General features: G+C 47.6%; 1 protein-coding gene across 1 annotated transcript; it reads left to right on the forward strand.

Moving 5' to 3' along the window:
• Nucleotides 1-10,847: 10,847 nt before the first annotated feature.
• Nucleotides 10,848-26,107, forward strand: Tnfrsf9 (TNF receptor superfamily member 9). The gene is made up of 6 exons (XM_051171405.1): nucleotides 10,848-11,003; nucleotides 13,132-13,269; nucleotides 13,861-13,930; nucleotides 15,521-15,651; nucleotides 16,872-17,006; nucleotides 25,905-26,107. Exons 1-6 carry the CDS (start codon nucleotides 10,853-10,855, stop codon nucleotides 25,994-25,996), a joined length of 717 nt encoding a protein of 238 aa, XP_051027362.1. The 5' UTR covers nucleotides 10,848-10,852; the 3' UTR covers nucleotides 25,997-26,107.
• Nucleotides 26,108-26,477: the final 370 nt, after the last annotated feature.

The raw sequence follows: 26,477 nt of genomic DNA on the forward strand, positions 1-26,477 counted from the left end.
GGTAGGGGCTTTCTGGGTGAGTGTATATCATTGGCCAGGGCCAGGGTGCTAGGGACTGCTTCATTTACATAAGTAGGAATTTCAGGTGCTGCTAGACATTATCTTATAGGGGGAGAGAAAGTTTAACTGGGTTACTGGGCTACCTGCAGGGGTGGGGGGGAGGCAAAGGTGGGGGATCATGGCTACGTGCGCCCAGACACACAGGCCCAGGGCAGAGGGGGAGCAGTCCTGCTTGTGCCCATCTCAGGATGATATTTCCAGGGTCTGAACGTGCCTCGAACCCACTATTGCTTCAAGTCGGCCTCCCTGGTCCGACAGTGGTGGCCCTGTGTACTTGAGAGTCTCGTCATGGGTGAGGAGGCAGCAGCAAAAGTTGGGACACTGGCCTGCAGTAAACTCATGCTTCTCTTCCTCCCACACCAGAATGGCAACCATTGCTCTGAGTGATTAGGAGGTTATTTAAAAGATTCAAGCCAGGAGTGGTGGCTTCTGCCTGTAATCCAGGCACTCAGGAAGCCAAGTGTCTTACTCACTGCTGTATTGCTCTGAAGAGACACCATGACCAAGGCAACTCTTATCAAAGAAAGCATTTAACTGAGGGCTGGCTTACAGTTTCCGAAGCTTAGTCCATTAATCATCCCGGTGGGAGGCGTGGCAGCGCGCAGGTGTGGTGACGGACAAGGAGTTAAGAACTATATCCTGGTCCACAAGTAAGAGAAAGAGAGCCAGCCAGCCAGACTGACTGGCTGACTAACTGAGCTTGGCACAGGCTTTTGAAACCTTCAAGTCCACCCCCGCAGTGCCATATTTTCTCCAACAAGGCCACACCTGTTAATCCTTTTAATCTTTTCAGACAGTGCCTCTCCCTGGTGACTCAGCATTCGGATATGTGAGCCCATGGGGGCCATTCTTACTCAAACACCACACTGAGGCAGGAGAGGAGCTGCAAGGTCAAGGCCAGCCCGAGCCACAGTGTGAGACAGACAGACTCGCTACACACAGATCTTCAGACTTGCCTTTACCTCGCAGGGCTGAGAATACAAAACATCATGTGATGTCAGGAGCATAAAAGCCCCGTCGCCCACAGATCCATAGGGAAACTAGGAGTGTTAAGCACACGGGGGTTGCCTTTTCAAAGGAAAAGATGTTTAGCCTTGTCGTCCATGCAGAAGGCTGAGAATCGGAGGTGATGAGCAGCCTGGTGGTCTGCATCCTCTAAAGGGCCAGGCCATCTCAAGCTCCCACAACCAGAAAAGAAGGTGGCTAATAGCCCAAATGACTTGCACACTAATCTACGATGGAGACCACGGCGGATCCTTCCCCTGGCCCTTAAGCCTGTCTCTGGAGCCTATCTTCCTGGAAGAAAGGACATGTACTTTGAGTTGAGTTTAGATGTAAGTGTGCCTCCTTGTGCACCAGGGATTGAATTACACCAGGAAACATTTCCCAAACTGCACTGTGATAATATGTTTAAGATAGATTTATTGTGTATACAGTATTCTGCCTGCATGCACAGCTGCACACCAGAAGAGGGCCAGATCTTATTGTAGATGGTTATGGGCCACCATGTGGTTGCTGGGAATTGAACTCAGGGCCTTTGGAAGAACAGACTAGTGCTCTTAACCTCTGAGCCATCTCTCCAGCCCCTGCATTAACTATGTTTACAATAAACCCCTTGGGGTCAAACTCTAGAAACTTGAACCAGCCTGGCTAACTAAGCCACCCTGAACAAGGTTTCCTTCTTGCTTCTTGAAGTTTGTTTCTCTGCTAAACGTAGTGTTTGCAAGGATCCCCCCAGTGTGCTACCAGCCCCAGCTTTGCTTTTGTGATTAATTTTAAATCATGGCAGGCACATGGTAATGAAATCCATACAGTATCAAATCCCACCCAGATGGTATTTGCAAACCTTGGTAGGAGCTAAAGAAATGGCTCAGTTGGAAAAGCCCTTGCCCAAACACAGAAGGAGCAGTTCACAGTTGCCTTTACCTCCAGTTCCCAGGGGTCCTGCGTACATACTCAAGACAGACACACATGTGTAAGATAGTCATTAGTAAAGTGACAGTTTTCTTTAGCCTCGCTGTCTTTCACAACAACTGATACAGAGAGACTAACTTATTTTACAAGCTTAAAGCACCAGAGCTGGACAGATTTCACCTCTCTAAGCCACTTAGCTGTCTCTCAGCTACACAACCCAAGTCATCAGTAAGCCATCCTTTCTGGGCTGGATCTGTCCCATCAGACCACATCCCCTTTCTCCATCTTCTCTTCCTCCCTGCTCATGGTCCTCCCTCCACCCCCAAGCCAGGGAACCTCAGCTCCACCTTGCTCTCTTCTGCCAAGTCACCAGCTTCAGCATTTGCTATTAACCAATCAACTTTGAATTAGGTAAAGCAAAGTTTACACAACAAAGACAGGTGTGTGTGTGGGAATGTGCTTATCTGGGTAGCAACCAGATCTTGGGGGCCAGTAATTAGTATTAGATACATAGCACAAGACCAACCCCCAACACACAAGTAAAATATTTAGAATTTTATATTTGACTTTATATGTATGTATGTATGTATGTGTGTATGTATGTATTTGTTTGTTTTTCTTGTTTTTCAAGACAGGGTTTCTCTGTGTAGCCTTGGCTGTCCTGGACTTGCTCTGTAGACCAGGCTGGCCTTGAATTCATATTGATCCACCTGCCTCTGCCTCCCAAGTGCTGGGATTAAAGGTATACACCACTACGGCCTGGCTAAATATATTTTTATAAAGGCTTCAACATTATCTGTTAAAATTAAATATGAACTATAATGAATAAATAGTAAATGCCATTATTAAATACTAATATTTAATAAGACATTTAAAATACTCAATATGGGATTTTTTTGTTTTTTATTTTTGGTTTTTGGAGACAGGGTTTCTCTGTGTAGCCTTGGCTGTCTTGGACTCTGTAGACCAGGCTGGCCTCGAATTCACAGCGATCTGCCTGCTTCCCGAGTGCTAGGATTAAAGGCATGTGCCACCATACCCAGCTAATATAGGATTTTTTAATGTTTCAAATTTTTCTTGTGTTGATTTTTTTTTTCTTTTGAGATTTAGTCTCATTTTGTGGCCATGGGTAGCCTGGAACTTGCTATATACATTAGACTGGCCTTGAACTCACAGGTATCCACCTGTTTCTGCCTCCCAAGAAGTATGCCACCACCTCCGGCTATCTTAGAATTCAATTTATCTACAATTCTGGAGTTCAGTTTCTTCCTAGATGAGTCTAATAATGATTAAGTATTAAGTCTGCTGTCCAGTCCAGATGCCCATATTTGAAGAGGACATGAGATGTCTAAGCTCGCAGAATATTGCTGCAGCTGTTACGGAGTCTGTGAGTCACAAGGTCTTCCCTGGAACTATGCGTTGGGGCATAAGTGGGATGAAGGAAACGGATGCAGAGGATATGTGAGAACCATGATTCCCTGGAGAGCCCCACAGCCCAGCTTCGCCAGCACGGTGACTGGTAGGTGACTGCCAGATCGTAGTCATCGGCACAGACACTTGCAAACCGTGCATCTGCGGCTTGTGGGGCTGGCTGGAGAGCACTTAGCAAGGGATCTTAGCTGACACACTTCTTGTATATTCCTGGACGTGCTCTGTGGGCTTCCACAGATGCTCCGGCCTGTGCCCTGCGCAGGACTGGGACACTGAGGTTGCTCTGAAGGAAGGCACAGGGTTTTTTTATGAGCCACGAATGCGCAGTGGACACCACACAGGGGAGCACAGGAGCCAGGCTGGCTGCCAGCACCTCATCTCTGCACATGTTGCTTCCTTCTTCTGGGTCACCCTCCTTCACGGATTTTTGTTTGTCTTTTTTTTTTTTTTTTTTTTTAATCCACTTTCCTTTGTCCAGGTTCTGTTTGATCTTCCCTTCTGAGTCAGTTTTTCCTGTTATCACAAGTGAATAAATGTCTTAATTTAAGATTACTACGGGACAGTTGCCCAGGGTGTGGGGTCAAGGTCATAAGGACATAGAACAGTCCTTAGACTCCTCTGAAAGGCCCCTGAGGGCACAGAAGCACTTTTCACAGGAATGGGCTCTTTTCCTTTCTGGGTCTTTTTTCTCCTTGTCCCTCTTCCTCATCTCCCTTTCTCCCCCCCCCCCCCCCCCCACCCCGCACCTCTCTCTTCACAGAATCTCAAGTAGCCAAGGTTGGTCCTGAGCAGACTGGTAGCTGAGGATGACCTTGAACTCTGGTCCTCCTGCCTTCACATCCAAATGTTGGGTTTTCTGCTGTGTGTGCTACAATGATTGGCATCTTTGTCTGTCTTTTAAGCATATCCTTTAGCTTCTTAGAGCAGATGAGACCTCATGCTGGCTAGACTCAGAGTCACACTCACTGGAGATGTCCACAGACAGGGAGGCAACCAACTCATACGGAGCTGGTCCCTGGCTCCGATCCTAGAATGTGGCAGAAGCCACTTTATGGATATTGCCAAGGGCTGATACTCTGTGTTTGGACTTGGGAAGATTTTGTAGGTAGGTGTGTGTGTGTGTGTGTGTGTGTGTGTGTGTGTGTGTGTGTGTGTTTAGGACTGCATTTGGAGGGATGGAGAGATGTCTCAGAGGTTAAGAGCACTGTCTGTTCTTCCAAAGGTCCTGAGTTCAATTCCCAGCAACCACATGGTGGTTCACAACCATCTATAATGAGATCTGGTGCCTTCTTCTGGCCTGCAGGCAGAACACTGTATAAATAATAAATCTTTTTTTTTTTTTTAAAGACTGCATTTGGAAGGTTAGTAAGACAAGATGGATAAAGTGGTATTTCATGTATTTTAAAAGCAAATGATCATCTAAGCTTTTTGCTGGCTCGGGCAGTGCCTCACGTCACCTACCTCTGTTACTGTGGAGATTTGCCACACACCACACAGGGATGTGGTGACAGCTGAGGAGGACTTTGCGTAGACCACTCCTGAAGCTGTTGGTCTGGCTCAGCTGCAGGCTGATAAAACTAATCGTGAGAATCTCTTAGCTCAGTGGAGACATGTGTCACGGGCAGAGGAGCCCCAGAATGTCACTGTGGTGGGAAAGGAGTGACATTGCTACAGGGGAGGTGGGAGCTCTGCCCACAACCGCCCAGATGGCAGGCTTAGGCAGCGCTCAGCTAAATGTCACCATGCAGCAGGGGCCCAGAGCACCCACGGTATGATACATGGAAAGGCCACTGGGCTAGCCCAGGACATTGAAAGCTTCAGGTGAACTGATTGGTAGTGTGTTGTTAAAGTGTGACAGACTTCCGGTCACCGCAAAGCTGGCAGGGTACATCCTACATGGTCACATCCCTCTGGTCTTCTCTTGTGGCTCTTGGTCTGTAGCTGCTTTGGTGATGCTTGCTGTGGGAGTCTGGGGATTGGATATTTCAAAACCGATCTCATGAGAGTTCTGTTTTCTTTGGTGTTGTGAGTTATGCAAATCCCATTAGTTTGTTCCCTTTTTTTCTCAGCATACAGGATGGGGACCAGGATTACTGTACTATATAATCTGATTGGATAAATGGAGACTTAAGAATGCTAAGAGATCTGTCTGAGGTCACATAACCATAAATGTCAGAGTCTAGGTCCACCCAGGTCAGACTGATGGCCAAGTGTGGCCTTGTAACCACCACACCATGCCCTGACTCCCTCCCTCTTGGGATTCAAGCAAGTCAGAATCCTGAGGAACACAAATCAAACCTCAGTGAGTTGCCACCCCAACGCCTACCACTTGTGTTAGGGTGTGAAGAACTTGAAACCTCTCTTTGGTACAGACGGGGTTGTGCACGGGTGCAGCGCTGTGGAAAACGATGGCCTCACAGTGAAAGAGAGCTACTACTTGGCACAGGAGTTACACACACACACACACACACACACACACACACACACACACACACACACACGAGAATGATTCAGGGATGCACATGGCATATGGCTTACCAGAATGACAGCATGTAGGCCCCAGGGGGAAGCTACAAAAATTCATTAAGTGCCGAATGGATAAACAGAATGGGATCTATCCTTCTAAAGGGTTATTACTACACTAAGAAAAGGAATGAAATGTTATCACATTCTACAGCATGAATGGACCTGGAAAATATGCTAAGTGAAAGAAGCCAGTCACAGAAAACCACAGATTGGCTAATTATATTTCATGAGCGTCTAGAAGAGAAAGTGCAGAGAGAGAAGATGTGTTTCAGGGAGACACCACATATGTGGGATTTGGGCCACCCATCCCCCCTCACAGGATTTCTCTGTGTAGCTCTGGCTGTCCTGGAGCTCACTCTGTAGGTCAGGCTGGCCTCAAACTCAGATTCACCTGCCTCTGCCTCCCAAGTTATGGGATTAAAGGTGTGTTCCGCCACACCCAGCTTTAGGGATTTCTGTTTTTGAATATTTCCTAAAAGCTAGGCATGGGCCAGGTGGTGGTGGTGCACGCCTTTGATCCCGGCACTTGAGAAGCAGACACAGGTGGATCTCTGTGAGTCCGAGGCCAGCCTGGTCTACAAAGTGAGTCCAGGACAGCCAAGGTTACACAGAAAAACCTGCTTCAAACAAACAAACAAAGAAACGAAAACTAGGCATGGTGGCAGAACTCAGGGGGCAGAGGCAGGCACATGGATCTTTGGGAGTCTGAGGCCAGCATAATCTCCATAGTGAGTTCCAGGCCAGCCAAGGTTACATATTGAGAGAGACACTGTCTCAAAAAAAAAAAAAAAAAAAAGTGTACATGTGTTTGCCTGTGTGAGTATATGTGCACCATATGCATGTAATGCCTGAGAAGGCCAGAAGAGGGCATCAGACTTTCTGAACCTAAAGTTCCAGCTGCCATGTGGAATGCTGGGAATGAAACCCAGGTCTTCTCCACAACAGCCTTTGCTTCTAACCAGAGCCGACTCTCCAGCCCCAGGACTCATTCCTGACTGATGGGAATGTTCCATCATTGACTACAGGTGAGTTTCACAGCAGAGTGAACGTACTAAAACCTACAGAACTTTGTACATCTCACATGTTGAAATGTATGTCACGGGACGTGAGACCTTATTAGTGTTGGATGCAAGAGGTCCTTGAGCCCTCAGCTGTAGGGCCCAGGTTTTGTATGTGGGCACAGAAAGCCACTTGAGGTTTATTCTAAAGGATATTTGTTGTAAAGATTTATTTAACTATTTTAAAATTATGCGCATGTGTACATCAGTGCCTTCAGGAGCCAAAATCATTGGATCTCTTGAAGCTGGAGTTCCAGGCAGTTGTGAGCCACTTGAGTACGGGTGCTGGGAGTTGACCTGGGGTCTTCTGCAAGAACAATATGTACTCACTGGGCCATCTCTCCAGCCCCTTCTATGTTTAAATTATGTATATGGGGTGTGTGTGTGCATGCACTCATGTGTGTGTGTGTGTGTGTGTGTGTGTGTGTGTGTGTGTGTGTGTGTATGAATGCAGGTGCCTGAGGAGTCTACAATAGGGCACTGGTGCTCCCTGAGTTAGACTTACAGGTGGCTGTCAGCTGCCCAGTGTGGGTGCTGGGAACCAAATTCAGGCCCTCAGGAAGAGCAGCCAGTGCCCCTAACCACTGGGCCACCTCTCCACTCCCTGAACTGGAGGTTTCTAAGGGAGGCGGTAAGTAGCATGACTGGCTCATGTAGACCTGGAAAGCGATCCGCACGCAAATGTTTTCCTAAATGTCAGCTCTCTTCCATATCCCTCATCCTTCAGCCCAAGAGCACACCTCCATCTCTCTTGTGGAAAAGTACTTCCTTGTCATTTGAATTCTAGTGGGAAGTCCAGCGATTTGAGATAAAACTGCCCTTTTTAAGGACAGGGTCTTGCTGCATAAGCTGGGCTGACTCGGAATTCAGAACTCAGGACTCTGCTGCTTCGGCCACCCACGTTCTGGAATTACAGCTGTGTGTCCCCCGCTTCTTCCCCCTTCCTCCCCTGCCCCCCGCCCCATGTCCAGGCTCTCTCACTGCAATCCCTCTCCCACCCAGCCTGTAATCTCCTGAGCATCTCTAGTCACTTGATGAGCAAGTTAATCTGTTTCCACAGCAACCACTTCCTCCATCCCTTCTCCTCCCCCCTTCTCCTTCCTTCTTCCCTCCCTTCTTATTTCCATCCCCCTCCTCCCTGCCAGTTCTCTTCCTCCTCCCCTTTGCTCTTCATCACTCCTCTCTTCCCTCCTCCTTCTCTTCCACTCCTTTTCCCCCCACTAAACATTTCTCTAAAAATTGTTCATGGTACTCCACTTTGTTCAGCAATGTCACCCTGCGAGTATCCTGCTTCCCTCACCTTTCCTGTCCTGCATTTTTTCCTTCCTGCCTCAATCTCATGCTCGCGCGCGTACACACACACACACAGAGTACATCCTGTCCTGCTGGTCCTCAGCCTGGACACACAGCCAGAGCTTTCTCATTTGCATAAGGACATCCTGATAATAACAGTTGGAGACTGACCCCTCGGCTCCCATCCAAGGTTGAGTCGTCTCTCCACAGCTCAGCTCAGATCTGGGTCTAAGAGGCATGTGGCTCTGTTTTTATGGTTTAGGACAGTCTTTTTGGCTGTAAGTCTCCAACATCCTAAGGACACGTTACAAGCTTTGGCACAGATACAGGACTATGTGACGTGAGCACATGTCCTAATGGCCAGCAGCTGATTCCAAGAAACCCTTCAAAGTGACGTTATCAAGCGGGGACCTTTGGGGCTTTTGAGGGTAACAGGGAGACAAACCACCTCACAGGGCAGCATGGGGATTTCCCAGGAGGCTTTGCTCAGTTGAGTCACAGGTCCTGTGTTTGACCTGTGGTCTTCTGGAGAGGCAGAACCGCACTGAGCTTCTGAGGAGCAGAAGGTTCTTTGCTGCTCTGAGATCACAAGGTTTGTCTGCTTGGGACTTGTCCGGGGCTAGAGAAGTAAGGACGGGCTGTGTTTTCATTGCAGATTTCTAGACTTTTCTTCTCTTGTTATCTATAACTTCCATCTCATAGACCACTGTATAAAGACCAAGTAAAATGAAGTAGGGCCTTTCATCTTTTTTTTTCTTTTCTTTTCTTTACTTTCTTTCTTTTCTGATTCTCCTGGGTGCTAGGATGACAGGTGTGAGCCACTGTGCCTTTTTTGTTTGTTTGTTTTTTTGTTTTTTAACAAGCTTCAAGTCTCAAAATTGGCAAGTGTAGATCTGTGCTTAAAAAACTATGATAGATATGGTGGCTCACACCTTTAATCCCAGCACTTGGGAGGCAGAGGCAGGTGGATCTCTGTGAGTTCGAGGCCAGCCTGGTCTACAAAGTGAGTCCAGGACAGCCAGGGCTACACAGAGAAACCTTGTCTCAAAAACAAAAAATGAGACCAATTCAATACCCAGGCGAAGAGGGCAGAGCAATCACCACAGGCCCTCTGCTCACTGAGGGGACCCGTGAGATGGCACCTCTCTTCTGGACTCTGCTTCCGAGCCGCATGGCTGCAGTCTGGATACCAGTGCCAGTCTCTGAAAGTCCCTGATGTTCCTGCCCCTTTGTCCCTGTGTTTGTGAGCTGGCGGCTGCTGCAGATCTCTGTGAATTTGACTTTTTCATAATATTCCAGGGTTTGTTTGTTTTAAGATTTTAAAAAACATTTTCAATTGTGTTTGTGTGTTTGTTTGTACTCACTTGAGTGCAGCCAGCCAGGAGCGCGGGACCCCCTGGAGCTGGAGTTATAGACAGTTGTGAGGTGCCCAACATGGGTGCTGGGAACCAAACCTGGGTCCTCTGCAAGAGCAGGACGTGCTCCCAACCACTAAACCATGTCTCCACCCCCAACATTCCAGTATTAACTGTTCCTTAAAATCCTGCAGAGCTGTTTAAGCATTGTTGGCCACGAGGATAGTTCTGTAAGGGAAACCCACTCTGCTTATATTTTGTAGAATGACATTTGTGAGATAGCCTCTTCTCTTAAAGACAGGGTCTCGTGTAGCCCAGGTTGGCGTTCAGCTTACTCTGCAGCGGAGGCTGGCCTTGAACTCTTTATCCCCCCGCTTCCAGCTCCTCAGTGTGGGGGTTACGGGCACCTGCCACCACTCCGGGTTTTTGCATCCCAGTGCGTGTTAAGCAAGCATTTTACCAACCAAGCCACACCACCAGCCAGGGAGCAGCTCATTTGCCTGAGACGCGTTTGGAATCTCCTTTGCTAGCGTCCTGTGCATGAGAGACTCACCATGGGAAACAACTGTTACAACCTAGTGATGATCACGCTGTTGGTGTTGGGCACTGAGAGGACAAGCGCCATACCGAACTACTGCAACAATTGTGAGCCTGGTAAGTACCAAAACAGGTGCGTCTCCTGACTGCTGAAAACTGTCTGATTGGCCTGGCTAGGCAACGACTCTTTCCCTCGAAAAAGCTCATTGGAGACAACAAAGTGGCCACGGGGCCCCAGCTCACTCACTTCAACTTACCTTTACCCTCTGAGCATGATCCGAGCAGCTTTCTCACAGCTCGCTTGGAAGGGTCCCAGGACAGGCTCTGGACAGCACGTGGTAAATGTGAGCTTTGTATATGAGGTACATACATTCTGGAGCAAGGAACAAGCAGGGGGCCGCATCGCTCCTCTCTTGGGTCCTGTCCTGCTGCTCTGCGCTCTGTGCAGAGAAATCACAGTCTTGTGCAACAGATGCCGGGTTTTCTTTTCTTGGTTTCTTTGTTACAGTGTTTATATGATGTTATCTCCAGCTGCTGGATTAGGCCAGGAGTCACCCTGCAAAAGTATAAAGTCTTAAAATGCCAGTCAATAAGCATGTCTATCACTGTAATGCCTACAGGACAGATGGAACATTTATTTTGATTTTCTTGTAAATGTCATAATGCATTGAGTGATTGATGGTCACATGCTGTCAGACACAAACACCTGTGATACTTCCTTCAGGTAATTTCTGCAGTAAAGACCCACAGATCTGTAAAAAATGCCCTTCGAGTACCTACTCCAGCACATATGGACGGCCGTACTGTGAGCTCTGCAGAGTATGTGAAGGTAGGCCTGCCTGTCTGCTCTGAAATGGGACCGTGCTGTTGCCCTGGAGGACTGGAGCTCCTGACTGCTGGCCTCAGTCTCTCAGGGCTGGAGGTCTCCTCTCAGTGGAGGCGTCTTCATCTTTAGGACTGTTGGGAGCATATTTGGTCCCTGTTTACTAACTGATCTGTTTAAAAGCTGGAGCCTCTCAGGGGTGCTGACACCTCTGCCCACAGCCAGGTGTAGTTAAATTCTTTCATGAAATAGCAATCATTTTCAATGAGTTTTTTTTTTTTTTTTTTTTTTAGTTTTTCAAGACAGTGTTTATCTCTGTTTCTCTCTGTAGCTTTGGCTGTCCTGGACTCAATTTGTAGACCAAGCTGGCCTCGAACTCACAGCGATCTACCTGCCTCTGCCTCCTGAGTGCTGGGATTAAAGGCGTGTGCCACCACTGCCCGGCTTTGATGAGCTTTTAAAATAACAGAGCAAATACTCATTTGACAGGAGACTTTTTTTAAAAAGTTATTTATTATGTATACCATGTGTACCTGCAGGCCAGAAGAGGGCACCAGATTACATTATAGATGGCTGTGAGCCACCATGTGGTTGCTGGGAATTGAACTCAGGACCTTTGGAAGAGCAGCCAGTGCTATTAACCTCTGAGCCATCTCTCCAGCCCAACATGAGAGACTTTTGTTGGTTTTGTTTTTGTTTTGTTTTGAGGCTGGGTCTCATTATGTGTCCTTGGATGACCTGGAACTTACTAGACAGACATAGCTGCCCTTGAACTCAGAGAGATCTACCTGCCTCTACCTCTGGAGTGCTGAGACTAAAGGCGTGCACTACCATGCCTGGCTTTGTTTGTTTGTTTGTAAATAGCGTCTCATGTAGCCCAGGCTTCTCGTCTTCCTGTCCAAATGCTGAGCTTACAGGTATCTTGCACCACACAGTTTATGACAGTGGTTCCCAACCTTCCTAACGCTGTGACCCTTCATGTTCTTCATGTTGTAGTGATCCCCAAACCATACAATTATTTTTGTTGCTACTTCATAACTGTAAGTTTGCTACTGTTATAAATCATAATGTTATGAATCTGTGTTTTTCTGATGATCTTAGACAACCCCTCTGAAAGGGTAATTCAACTCCTGGTTTTTTTTTTTTTAATGAAAATCCATAATGTTCTATTTTGCCAATAATGACTCAGGAGCCAAATGCTAGGGTGAAAACCTGCTAGCTCAGAGAGGCAGAGAAAGCACCCAGCTGGCCTTCCTACTCAACTCACATCCCAATGGGAAAAGCCCAAAAGGCTCACTAGCTCACTGACAGCCCAGGAGGAAAAAGGCCAAAACACTCAAGGCCAAAGGCTTGCTATCTCAAAGCCGCCCCCCCCCCAAAAAAAATCCAAAGACAGAGGAGCTGAAGAGCCAAAGAGCCAAAAGCTAAAAGCCCAAGAGCCCCTGCTACTTCTCCACGCTGTCTTACATACCCCTGAGCTCAAAGTCCCACCCACTCTTTAATCCCTGTCAACTGGTTTCTTGCTCTGCCTCTTAACCTCAGGTTAACTTAATTAAATCCTGTGTACAGAAAGCTCTTGGATTAAAGGTGTGTGTTGGGGCTCAACTGCACTAAACGAAAGACAGGTTTTTACAGTTCATAATCTTTGGGATTACAGTGGGATCAAATATCCTGTAACAAACCCCCAAAGGGGTTGCTACTCACAGGTTGAGAAGCACTGGTTTATGAGGCACTGGAGATGGTACCCAGGGCTTCAGCACACTGGGCGAGCACTCTACCGCCAAGCTGCATCCCCAGCCCAAGAAAAGCTTTTCATGAGAAAAGTGTAAAAATATTGTAATAGAGATTGAAAATAAAACAGTAGAAGCCAAGTCATTGTGGCACGCAGATCCAGCACTAGAAAACCGAAACAGGAGGATTTTTAGTTTAACACTAGCCTGGGCTACAACAATGAGACCCTATTTCAAAAAAATAAAAGAAAGAAATAGGAAAAAACACAACATTCTAAAGTTATATCACTAACATTATAAGCAGAGCAATCGTGTGTGTGTGTGTGTGTGTGTGTAACTGCAGAACAAAAGTCTGTTTCCTGGATCTGGAGGTCATGGGTAACCCAGCGCTGGGGTTATTGCAGGCTATTTCAGGTATAAGAAGCCTTGCACCCCCACCAGCAATGCCGAGTGCGACTGCGTCGAGGGATTCCACTGCTGGGGGGTAGATTGTGAAATGTGCGAAGAGGACTGCAAGCCGGGCCAAGAGTTAACAGAGCAGGGTAGGTTGGTTCTTTTTCCATGAGACATGTTCCTTGTGGTTTGAGAGCATAACAAAGCACTGGGTCGGGGAGCAGTGCGTGATGCTCACACTGTGCTTTACCGCTATTCTTGTCCACGCTCCACTGTGTTCCCACACGGAAGGGATTTGAAACCAGGACACTTTGTTAATAATCATGAGCGCCCTGTGTGTGTACATGTCTTAGGTGTAAATACCTTCCCTCGCCTGATTAGATTGAAACTGAGCACTCTTGAGCCTTCCATTGGAGAGTCACTAAGCAGTGCTGTGGAGACACGGCCTTATGAGCCACTGCTGCCCATGCAGAGGACCCACATTCAGTTCCCAGCACCCCACATCAGGCAGCTCACAGTGGCCTGTCACGACAGCTCCCTCTCTGATGCTCTCTCCTGGACTCTGTGGGCATCCGCACATACAGATACATGCACCCATGCACGTGAATAAAACATTTAGATTAACCTTTGAGATGAGCATGAGGCCATTTGCGAAGGTTAACCTAATGGACGTTCCTTTGTCGCAAGGAAAGCTGTGCAACAGTGAGATGCTTTCTGTTGATTCTCAGTCTTTCTTTAAGGTTGCAAAAATTGTGGCTTTGGAATGTTTAATGATCAGAGCGCTATTGGCACCTGTCGACCCTGGACAAAGTACGTATATACTCTCATTTTCTTACAACACAAAGAGCCTGGGATAAACTGAAAGGTGAAGGACACTGGGATGTAAACACACCCCTAGGTGACATGGGAATGCTGTGAGGTTACAGAACCTCATATGAATGTAGGCATTTCCTCAGAACACAAGCTGGTGCATAGTAGAGGGCAGAGCCTTCTGTCTCTCGAGCATGTCATACATATGTGGTGTGCTGGCCACTGGAGGAACATAGCCAGTAGCATGGATCCAAATGTGCTCATGGACCTGCAAGATTAGTACTGGGCCCTGGGGATGGGCATTGGTCCAGGTGAGGTTTGATGGTGCCTAGGACAACAGGGGTCTGGGTATGGAACACACTGGCTGAGAGATTGTGAAGGGAAATTGACAGTCATATGGGCTGCTGAGTCTGATAAAATCCCATTTTAAATGCCTGTGATCTTTTCCTGTTTCATTTCCTTAGTAGAAAGTGAGGTTTTGTTGTTGTTGTTGTTGTTGTTACTTTGGTTACATATTTATAATACTTTTACAAATGTACTGGTAGGAAGTAGAATAGGTTTTTTAAAAAGGTCTTTCAAGATAAATCGATTACAATGTTCAAGTTAGTGTTTGTAAAATGGAGCCATGAACAGGGATCTAAAGAAAAGGAAAAGCCTATGTGATGATGATGATGATGACGGTGATGGTGGTGAGGACAGTGAGGATGACAATGGTGATAATGATGATGGTGATGACGGTGGCGGTGACCGTGATGGTGGTGAGGACAGTGAGGATGACAATGGTGATAACGATGATGGTGATGACGGTGGCGGTGACCGTGATGGTGGTGATGACAGTGATGATGACAATGGTGATAACGATGATGGTGATGACAGTGGCAGTGACCGTGATGGTGGTGAGGACAGTGAGGATGACAATGGTGATAACGATGATGGTGATGACGGTGGCGGTGACCGTGATGGTGGTGAGGACAGTGAGGATGATGGTGATGATAGCAACAACAGTTGTATTCATTGAGTGGTACCCAGCATATGAGATTTTGTCCCTGGGACTTATTCATTTGGTTTTATCCCAGCACAGGCTGCCCCCCAACACACACACCCTTAAGCTGCTGAGCAAACAAAGGCTTAGACAGGCTTTATACATTTGCTGAAGGTCACGCTGAGGCAGACCCAGGGTTTATGCCTATGCTGTCTGATACTGCTGCTGGAACCCCTGTCCCACATGTGGCCAAGTCAGTTTAAGGAGCAAGAACTTGGGGTTGAGAGAGTAGTGAGTCACAATGTGTTGAGCCACACTGGCTGACTAGTGTCATGGAACAAGACAGAGTGTGTATGGCTTCTCAAGTCGGGGAGAGAGGGCCTGATGAGTGGGTGGACTGGGGTGGAGCTTATGGGACCTTGAAACCTGAGGGAAATGGGTGGAGGCCAGAGAACTTGGAACTTTCTCACATGGTCTGTCTCTGCTTGTGAACCCAGGCCTATCCACCTTGTCACTTGGTTGTTTTGTAGGGGGACATATACTTTTTTTCACAGTGCTCCTCTGTACCTATATTAATCATCTGAATTCCTTCTCTTGACCTGTCTAAGCTGTTCCCTAGATGGAAAGTCTGTGCTTAAGAATGGGACCGAGAAGTCAGATGTGGTCTGTGGACCCAGTCTGGTCAGCCTTCCTCCAGGTACCTCCCTCCCTTCCATTCCTACTCCGGAGAAAATATCAGGTGATTGCTTTATTGCTACTAAATACAAATTAATGTGCAGTTGTGGCGGCACACAACTGGAATCACAGCACTGTAGGGGCTGAGGCAGGAGGTTAGCAAGTTCCAGGCTAGCCTGGGCTACATAAAAAATAGGCTACCCTGCCAGTTGGTGGTGGCGCACGCCTTTAATCCCAGCACTTGGGAAGCAAAGGCAGGCAGATCACTGTGAGTTTGAGGCCACCTGGTCTATAAAGCAAGTCCAGGACAGCCAAGGCTACACAGAGAAACCCTATCTCAAAAACAAAACAAAACAACAACAAACAAAAAAGAAAGAAAAAAAGAAAGAAAAGAAAAAAATGGGCTAACCCCCTTTTTTAACCCCTTGAAAAAGCTTATCCAAATAAATGCATAACATCTATTCAGACTACATAGGAATTCCCTCAGCACTGCTGGGTCTCCCAGCTCTGCCACAGCAGGAAGCGCTGGTGTACCATCCCTTTTGAACCCTGCCTTGTTTTCCTGGGTGGTGTTATTCAATCAGTAATCATTAATAGTGATCCTAATCCCAAACAGGTACATGCCTTTACAAAGGCTGAGTCCAGTGGACTGATGGGCCTTGTACTTTCTCTATGTTCAGTAGGCCAGGCTGCTTAGTTTCTCTAGGCATCTAGGAAAATCATTGTCTGGTTTTTTTGTTTTGTTCTTTGTTTGTTTGTTTTTGATTTTTTGAGACAGGATTTCTCTGTGTAGCCCTGGCTGTCCTGGACTCGCTTTGTAGACCAGGCTGGCCTCGAACTCACAGCAATCTGCCTGCCTCTGCCTCCTGAGTGCTGGGATTAAAGGCGTGCGCCACCACGCCTGGCTCCATTAAATCATTTGTAAAGTCCCTTGGGTTCACATGCTAGAAAGGCCCTGGAGCCCATGCCCAGACCTGTGTGGATCCGAGCATGGTGATGCCTGCCTGTAATCCCACTCTGGTAGTGGAGGCGGGAAGATCAGGAGTATGAGGTCATCCTCAGGTACATATGGAGTTTGAGGCTAGCCTGGGATACATGAGACCCAGTCTAAAAAACCAACAGAATAAACAAACAACAGAGAGTAAACTCATCAACTTATTGAGTTGTGGGTTGAGGTGCCCAGGGCTCTGCCTCCCAGAGCCCATGCACTTTGGGGGTTGAGGGGTGAGTTCAGATCAAGCTTGTCCACTAAACACTTTGCCGTTTCTTTCCCTGCTCCCAAAGGAGAACGCCCCGTGAATATCCTTACCTTGTTCCTGGCGCTGACAACGGCTGTGCTGCTGTTCCTGCTCGTTGTCGTCTTTGGGCTCTCCATGGCCAGATGGATCAGGAAGAAATCCCTCTATGTATTCAAGCAACGTAAGGCCAATACAACATGGGATTCTGGGAGTCGGGTGGCAGGCAGGGCACGTGTCTGGGAGTCAAAGGACAATCGTGCAGAGTGGGCTGTCTTCCTGTTCCAGGGGGCCGAGCTCAGGCCCTCAGGCTTGTATGGCAAAGCGCCTTTACTCACCTAGCTTAGATTTTTTTTTTTAAGTTATGGGCATATGATAGGCTAGCACGATGGTTGTAAAGCCAGGACAAGCTTGTTCCCACCAAAGATAGTGGCAATGTCTGGATACAGCTGTGTAGTGAGAACTTTGGTTTCTTTAAAGACACAGAAATAGTATAAGAACATGTTTTTGTGTTAATCCCAGGTGTCAGGTCCTGGGCTGCTTTGGACTGTCCACAGCACCTGATTATGAGTTGCCTCGTGCTCTAGCAGGGGTGTGACTTTACCAGCTGCAGATAGTTTCTGCGAGTTTGTGACATTTGGAATTCTGGGGACTTTTCAGAGGGTATAGAAGTGCTAGAGCCCCAATAGAAGGGGCTGCTTGGCTGGTTGGTGGTTGAGGTTTGTCAAGTAGTCATGAGCGAGGAGATGGAAAGAAGAAATTAGATGTCCTCACTGCGAAGACCAAACTCGCCCCAGAGAGCTCGACGCCCCTAACCAGCAGGAAGCAGTCTAACGATGTTGTCGTGCCCTCTCCCCTCTAACCTTCTTTCTCTCCTACTTAGTGTTAGGGGGCTGAAAGGGGTGGAGAAGGGTGGAAGGAAAGGGAACCCACAAAGTAGCCAAAAGTCTGGCTACACAGCTGAGGTGGCCGTGTCTCGGTGCCGGGAGACGTGATTGGAGTAGAGGGGCTGGAGAGGCTGCTCCAAACCCAGAATGCACAGGGTGGCCTCCCAGCCACAAGGGTTGGGATCTGCATGCCACCAGGGCAGAGACAGTGACAGCACAGAGTGTGGAGAGGGAAACGGACACATGTGCCACGGCCCCAGATAACTGTGCACATGTGAGTGTGGGCACCAGTCAGCCTATGCCCCACGGCGGCACAAGGGAACCAGGAGAGAGTGATGCTCAGAAGTTGGGGAGATAGCTTAGTTGGTAAAGTGTTTGTTTTAGACAAAGACATGTTACCACCCAGATCCATGTAAAAAGCAGAGGCGCGTTCTTGAACCCCAACCCAGGACAGGCAGTAACCGGCAGGCCCCAGGGGCTTTCTAACCAGCCAGCCTTGCCTCGTTGGTGACGTCACAAAAAAAGCAAGAAACTAAGGTGGTCCTCTGACTTCAAACACGCGTGTGCATTTGCACACCTGCACACAGAGCGCCACTCCCCCAGCATTACTTCTCTGGGTGGTGAAAAGCCTTGGCCTTGGCACTGGTCCGTACTTCAGGAGGGAGGGAGAACCGGATGATGTTGGCGTGGGTGTAAGGTGGACTAGTGCAGAGTGAATGAAAGATTTCAAAGGCAGATTTCATTCATTGATAAGGTAAATAAGACTCTATGAGGAATCAAGCTAGTGTCACGGTGTCAGTACCCCCTTCACAAAAGCCTTCAGTGGCTTGTACACAGGACAACCTCTCCTTTGAGCTTGTGAAGGACAGGATGAGGGCTGATAGGCCACTTAATAGAGGTTCAAAGAACCAGACACAGTGATGCACACCTGTAATGCCAGCACCCAGGAGGCATAGGCAGGCAGGTATCTGTAAGTTCGAGGCTAGCCTGGTCTACAAAGTTAGTCCAGGACAGCCAAGACTACACAGAGAAGCCCTGTATTAAAAAAATAAAAAAGACACACACACACACACACACACACACACACACACATACACGTCTGAGGACAGACCTGGAGAGATGATCAGCTAGGTAACTCTTGCTGTGCACTAGCCACTGAGTCATTTTCCAGACTTTACTTTTGTTTTTTAACCTGTAGTGGAGAAAGATGTGGGACTGAGAAACTTGAGTCCTGTCCAAGTAGGCAGGGCAAACTTTTCAAAAATGATGGGCCCACACCGAATGCCTCCTCAGTGGGGCTGTAGTGCTGTTTGCTCCACTTCCGTGGGAACACTGGGTGTGGCGGCACTATTTTTATCATCTGGTGGGTGGGGAGACGTGGCTCGCTGTGGTTTTGATTTGCCTTTCCTTGGTGATGGCTGAGGTTAGATGCCTTTTCATATCTGATTGGCCGTTTGAATTTCTTACTCTAAGAAGTCCTCCCACAGGGCCAACTGTCCTTTCTTATCAATGAAGGAGACACTGTGCTTGTCCCCAGCTGCAGATGTCTGGTTCCCTTTTTTTCTGGTATTTCCCTCTCCTTCTTAACTCTGTTTCTGGTGGAGCAGCCTCTAAGCTACCTAAGGAGCCATCATCATGTCCCCAGCCAGGTTGACAACAAGATTCCTGACAACATGTCTTCAAAGGTATTAATTAGAGAGTGACTTGCACTCATTAAAAAAACAAAAACAAAACAAAACCTTAAAAACCCCTTTCATTTTTATATACTTACACATTCACAGAAAGTCACCACCAAGGAGCAGAAGGGTGTCACACGGCATTCACAAGTCCCTAACATCACAGTGGGGCCAGGGCAATGATGCACAGAACACACACAACTGTGTGTCACTTTGTCAGGTGTGCAGATACATGTGACACAACTGAAATATAGAACTTGTAAAGTGGGGCGTGGGCTGCAGGCCTGGAGCCCTGGTCACGTCAGAGACAGAGGAAGGCTGTAGGTTATATGACACAGCAACAAGCAAGCAAACAAAAGCCCCCCAGACTACCCAGAAGCAGCATCCGGCCCGTGGGCCCTCTCAGCCCCTCTACTTCCGTGCCTTCCCTTTCTCTGGCAGCCACTCAACTGTTTCGCACTTTTGATCCTTATTTTTTTAATTTATTATTTTATTTATGTTACATGTGTTTGCTTGCTTGAGTTTCATGTGCAGCACATACATGTGGGAACACATGGAGGCCAGATCCCTGTGTCACTGTGTGGGTGCTTGGAACTGATCTAGGGTCCTTTGCAAGAGCAGCAAGTCTTCTTAACTACTGAGCTATCTCTCTAGCCCTGTGGTTTTTTTTACTCTTACATGTTAAAAAAAAAATCTATGAATAATTCTGTGTAGGTTTCATGTGAAGGTACATTTTTGCGTCTCATGATAAATTCATTTGTAGAGTCTTATGTTTATAATTTTAGTTTTTTTTTTTAAATCTATTTTGTGTGTGTGCCTGTGCCACCGTGAGCATGCCAAGATCAGAAGACAACCCGCCAAAGTAGATTCTCTCTGGCCACTTGGCTGAGGCAGTCTCTCTTGCTCCCACAGAGCTGTGTGGACTAACAGGCCCTCAAGCTCCCCACCCCCACCTGTCTCTGTGTCTCATCCAGCCTGCCAGATGTTTGCCACTGCATTTGGCTTAAAGAGTTTACATGCGTGTGTGCTCACGTGTACAGTCACATACAAGCGCACGTGTGTAGATCAGAGGAGTCCTAGGAGGAGTAGGTACTCTCTCCTTCTACCTCGCTGGTCCCAGGACCAAACCTGAGCTGTCAGGCTCCGGCAGCAGGTGCTTTTCTTTGGCAAGCTGCCTTACTCACCAGCCCACATCTGAGGACCCTTCACTATGTCCTGGGTCTGAAGGGTTGAGACTCCACCCCCCCCACCCCCCACCCCCCGTGTTAGTGCCTACAAGTTTTACACTTTTGTGTTTGACATTTAAAGTTGTAAGTTAGTTAGCTATATATATATATAAAGTGTGAAGAATTAGGGCAGGATTTTTTCTTTCCTTTTCGGGGTAAGGTGCTGTGCATGCCTGGTTGCTCCAGTGTCACTCAAAGAAAACAGGATCTTCCCTTTTCCGTCAGCCCCAGTCACTGGCTGAGTTTTTCTCTTGTTACGGCTGTGTGCCCGCCCCAGCACCACCCAGCCTTGATTACTGCAGGTTCAAAATCAGTCTCAACAGGCACGCAGTGGCGCACGCCTATAATCCCAGCACTTGGGGAGGCAGAGGCAGGCGGATCTCTGTGAGTTCGAGGCCAGCCTAGTCTACAAAGTGAGTCCAGGACAGTCAAGACTACACAGAGAAACCCAGTCTCAAAAAACAAAACAAACAAACAAACAAAACTCAGTCTCAGAGCTGTGGAGGACGCCTCCCGCTTCACCTTTCTTTTTCAGATTTGTTTTACCTACTTTTTATCTCTTTTCTATTTCCATGTGAACTTTGTGAGGCTCTTGTCTGTGTCCACAGAAAATCAGCTGGTGTTCTGGCACAGATATCATGAATTTTGTGCATCAGCTTGGGAGGAAATGGCTTCTCAGTTAGCTGTCCTGATCTATGAAAGTAGTCTGTCTCTTTAAACTTTCTCTTACCTTACCAATGCTTTATAATTTACTATATAAGATCCAGATGCATTTTTTTTTTAGATTTAGGCCTGAGTATTTACTGCCTCTGCCTCATTTTCCTGTGTGTGTGTGTGTGTGTGTGTGTGTGTGTGTGTGTGTGTGTGACAAATGCATGTATATTTTTGCATACATTTGGGCATACCTGTGTGGGTAAACATGCATGTAGAGGCCCTAATTTGACATTAGGAACAATCTTTGATTTTTTTTTTCTCACCCTTTTCAGTGAAGCAGGGTCTGCCAATCAAATGCAGAGCTACCGATATGGCTAGTCTTGCTATGCAGCTTGCTCTGAGGATCTGGTCTCATTTCTCTGTTTCCCGAGGCAGCCAGGCTGCCATGCTCACCTGGCCATTTTGTGTGATTCTAGGGAGTCAAACTCCAGTCCTCAGGAGTGCGTAGCGAGCACTTTGGTCACTGAGCCAGCTCCTCACACTTTGCGAAAATCTTTTAAAATTACACATACATACACACACACATACCATACATACACATGTAAGTGAATGTTATGTGTGTGAATCGGTGCCCTTGAAGGGTGGACAAGGATGACAGAGCCCTGAGGTTGGAGGTTGAGAACTCCCTGACATGGGTGCTGGGAACTGAACTCAGGTCTTCTGGAAGAACAGCAAGCTCTCTTAACCACTGAGCAGCTCTCCAGCCACAGTCTTTTGTTTTGTTGGTTTTGTTTTTTGAGACAAGGTTTCTCTGTGTAGCCCTGGCTGTCCTGGTCTGCAGACCAGGCTGGCCTTGAATTTAGGGTATCTACTAGGAATAAGGAGTGAGCCACCGCTGTCTAACTGCCCAGTCCTACCTCCTTTTTTCTTCTCTAAGCAACTGGACATGACATAGTGCCTTATGTCGTGTGTTCATTATATCAATTTATAAATATATATATATGTGTGTGTGTGTGTGTGTGTGTGTGTGTGTGTGTGTCTGAGGAACACACTCACACACACTCAATGAGGGTCTTGCAGTTTCCCTGGGATTTTCTGCATAGACCACAATGTCGTCTATAAATGGGGACAGTGTTTCCCCTTCCATATGGTGGCTGACACTTCCTGCTGGCCTCCATAATTTTTCTTTTTGTTGTTTGGTTTTTTGTTTGTTTTGTTTTGTTGAGACAGGGTTTCTCTGTGTAGCCTTGGTTGGTCTGGACTCTCTTTGTAGACCAGGCTGGCCTCGAACTCAAAGAGATCCTCCTGCCTCTGCCTCTCGAGTGCTGGGATTAAGGGCGTGAGCCACCACGCCCAGCCTACCTCTCTGATTTGTCATGGGAGATCTGCTGTTACTCCACTTCGGTGTCCCCAGTAAGTAGCATGGCTCTTGAGGCTTTTCTCTGGCTTTTGTGTTCAGAGCTTTGACTGGGATGTGGTTGGAGTCCTGGACTCATCTGGTTTGAGGTTCAGTCAGCTTCTAGAACTTGTAGACTTTGCCTTTTCCCAGATCTGAGCCAGTGGAAGGTAGTAGTGAATCAGCCAGTATTTCTTCAAATGTGTTCTAGACCATTCAGCTCTTGTTTCCTTTCTCCTGCCCTCCATGCCCCAGGGATATGAATTCAGACCTCTTGGCAGAGCCCTGCATGTCCTTGAGGCTCCAGCCATTTCTCCCAGTCATGTCTCTCTGGATTGGATAATGACATTTCTCCCTCTGTCCTCTTCATTCTCCTGTGAAGACATTCACTGGTTTTTCAAATTTTCAATTATATTTTTTTCAGTTTTGAAACAGTTACGGGTTCTTCTTGAGTCTCTCTCTCTGGTTCTCCCTTCTGGTCTTAAACTCCCGGCCTCAAGCAATGTCCTGCCGCCATCTCCCAAGCGGCTGGCACTCTTGGCGTGCCCCACTGCACATGGCTCCCTAACATTACTTAATCTTCCTGTTTCTGATGTGTTCCTAGTTGCTTGTTGGGCGTTTTGATGGAGGCTACTTTAGATTCTTTGCTTAGCATCTGCGACTCAATTGAGTCTTTTTTTTTTTTTTTTTTTTTTTTTTTTTTTGGTTTTTCGAGACAGGGTTTCTCTGTGTAGCCTTGGCCATCCTGGACTCACTTTGTAGACCAGGCTGGCCTCGAACTCACAGCGATCCGCCTGCCTCTGCCTCCCGAGTGCTGGGATTAAAGGCGTGAGCCACCACGCCCGGCTTAATTGAGTCTTTTTAAATTGAGATTTTTCTGGCTTCCAGAGTGATACTGCAGCAAAACCCATCATGTTATGAGGACTGGAGCCTAGTTTAAACCTTCTGTTTTCCCGGAGGCCACTCCCAGGGAGTTCTGCTCTAAATGTCCTTGGAGGAGGGCTTGCTGATGGCCTTGTATGGAGATCCTTCCAGGCCTCAGCTGACATCACTCTGGCTTAGCACACTTAGCACACGACAAAGCACACTTGGTTACTGCTGTCTAGGTGGCCTCCACTGACACTGCCAGGATGGCACCAGGGGTGGCGGTATAGTCTGAGGCTGCATCAGCTTCCTCTGAGAGGAGCAGGAGAACCTGGATGGCCCAGGGTGACAATGAAGGCATCCCACAGCCCTTCCCTGTGGGGCCTGGGAGTGGCCCTGGCCTCTTCACTGATTGTCTAGAACTGTGGTTCTCAACCTGCTGTGACCTTATTTTTTTTTTAAGATTTAATTATTTATTTATTATGTATACAATGTTCTGCCTGCATGTACACCTGCTGGCCAGAAGAGAACACCAGATCTCATTATAGATGGTTGTGAGCCACCATGTGGTTGCTGGGAACTGAACTCTGGACCTCTGGAAGAGCAGAGCCTTTCTCTGAGCCATCTCTCCAGCCCCCATGCTGTGACCCTTTAATATGTTTGTCATGGTGTGGTGAGCTCCAACCTTAAAATTATTTTCATTGCTGCTTCACAATTTTGCTGTTATGAATTGCTATATAAATATCTGTGTTTCTCAATGGTCTTAGGTGACCTCTGTGAAAGGGTCATTCAAGTCCTTGGAGGTGGGGGCAGGGTGTCTCACCTCACAGTTTGAGAACCACTGGTTTAGAAGGTTTCCATCTTGCTAGACTACTCTGTTTTCTGATCGTGTAGCTGGAAAGAACAGGGTTTTCCAGCCTCTGTGCTAGCCCCCCCACCCCCCCGCCCGGGCTCCCACTCTTCTGGTTCCGCTCTGGCAACAAGAGGCAGAAGGAAAACCAGGCGACTTACTGCTGTGTTGTTTCTTAGGCTCTGAGATTCTTGGCTCATCTGCCCTCTCCTCTCTACCTTACAGCCATCTTGTGTTTGTTGCATAGGAGTTTTGTGTGTGGAGTTTTGGACAGTACAGAACAGCAAATATAGGAAAGCAGTCTTCTTCTTCTTCTTCTTCTTCTTCTTCTTCTTCTTCTTCTTCTTCTTCTTCTTCTTCTTCTTCTTTCTTCTTCTTCTTCTTCTTCTTCTTCTTCTTCTTCTTCTTCTTCTTCTTCTTCTTCTTCTTCTTCTTCTTCTTTTTTGGTTTTTCGAGACAGAGTTTCTGTGTAGCCTTAGCTGTCCTGGACTCACTTCGTAGACCAGGTTGGCCTCAAACTCACAGCGATCCACCTGCCTCTGTCTCCCGAGTGCTGGGATTTAAAGGTGTGTTCCACCATGCCCGCCCGGCTAAGCAGGCCTCTTCTACCCCGAGCAACTCATTACTGTTTTATTAATCTCAGATCCAATTATAAAAGATATCCAGTCAGCACTTCCCAGTCTTAACTTTGCTCCCCTCCCCTCCCCTCCCCTCCCTGCCTTTTAAAATAAGATCTAGGGCACAGAAGGCATGGGGCTGGAACAGGGCCTTCTGCTTTGTTAAGTTAGAAGGAACCGGAGCTGGAAGGCTGTACCCAGCTGTAAGCGCAGACACGTCACAGCTGTGTGGAACAGAGCCACAGCCGCAGAAGGCGCAGCCTCACACAGATCGGCTCTTTGCTTTAAAGAATGGCAGTAGCGGTGCCACAGGATGACACGGAAAGGAAATGAGAATAAAATAGGGGCTTCTGCACTGAATCCACACGGTGCCCGCACCTGGGCCATGCTGCATGCTGCTGGGTGCTGGGCTCAAGCTTGTGTTTGTTGCTGTTGTTTGGAAGGGGTTGTATAAAATATAGAAAATGGTTTTTTAAAGAGTCAAAAAAGGAAGAAAGGAAGAGAGGGAGGGAAGGAGGAAGGGAAGAAGGAAGGAGGGAAGGAAGGAGGGAAGGAGGAAGGGAAGAAGGAAGGAGGGAAGGAAATAAATTCTGGCCCGTTCGGGGCGTGCCTGTGATCCCTGCATTTGGGAGGTTGAGCTAGGGAGATCACCACATGTTCCGGGCCAGCTTGATCTACAGAGAGAGTTTTAAGTCCGCCTAGACAATAGAGTGAGAGCCTGTCTGCAAACAAAGCGAAACGCAATAAAATAAAATACAGAAGGATAACGTCAGCAACCTCTAGAAAGCCCATACATGCCCTCACCTGGCTGTGGGCAAGTTTGCTCACCTTAGCGTTGAGAGCACGCGGGGATGTGGCTCACGTACAGAACTGTGTCCAGCTGTCTCTCACATTGTTCCCATTGCTTCCCAGCACTTAAGATGGCGGTTCAAATGGCTCAAGAGGAAGACGCTTGTAGCTGCCGATTTCCGCAGGAAGAGGAAGGAGGAAGCTATGAGCTGTGATGTGCGGTCCTGTAGCACAAGGGATCCCCGAACCCTGACCTCAAACACCACCCCAGATAATGTGTAGGCATGCACCCCATCCAAACCTCTTCTAATGCTAATACTGTATTTTTTATCATTTTAAATCCTTTTTTAATTTAAAATTTTTATGCATATGACTGTTTTGCCTGCCCGTGTGTGTGCCCTGACACTTGTTCCTGATGTCTGCGAGGCCAGAAGAGAAGGAGGGGGTTGGATCGAGAAGATTTATGGATGGCTGTGAGCCACCACATGGGTGCTGGGAATCAAACCCGGGTCCTTTGCAAGGGCAGCCAGTGCTCTTAACCACTGCGCCATCTCCCCAGCCCTTTTCCTTAAGGTTTTTTTTTTTTTTTTTTCCCCGAGGCAGGGTCTCTCTGTGTAGTCTTCACTGTCCTGGACTCGCTCTGTAGACCAGGCTGGTCTTGAACTCACAGCAATCCACCTGCCTCTGCCTCCCGAG

Source organism: Acomys russatus, chromosome 29, assembly GCF_903995435.1.
Source record: "Acomys russatus chromosome 29, mAcoRus1.1, whole genome shotgun sequence".
NCBI classification, from domain to species: Eukaryota; Metazoa; Chordata; class Mammalia; order Rodentia; family Muridae; genus Acomys; species Acomys russatus.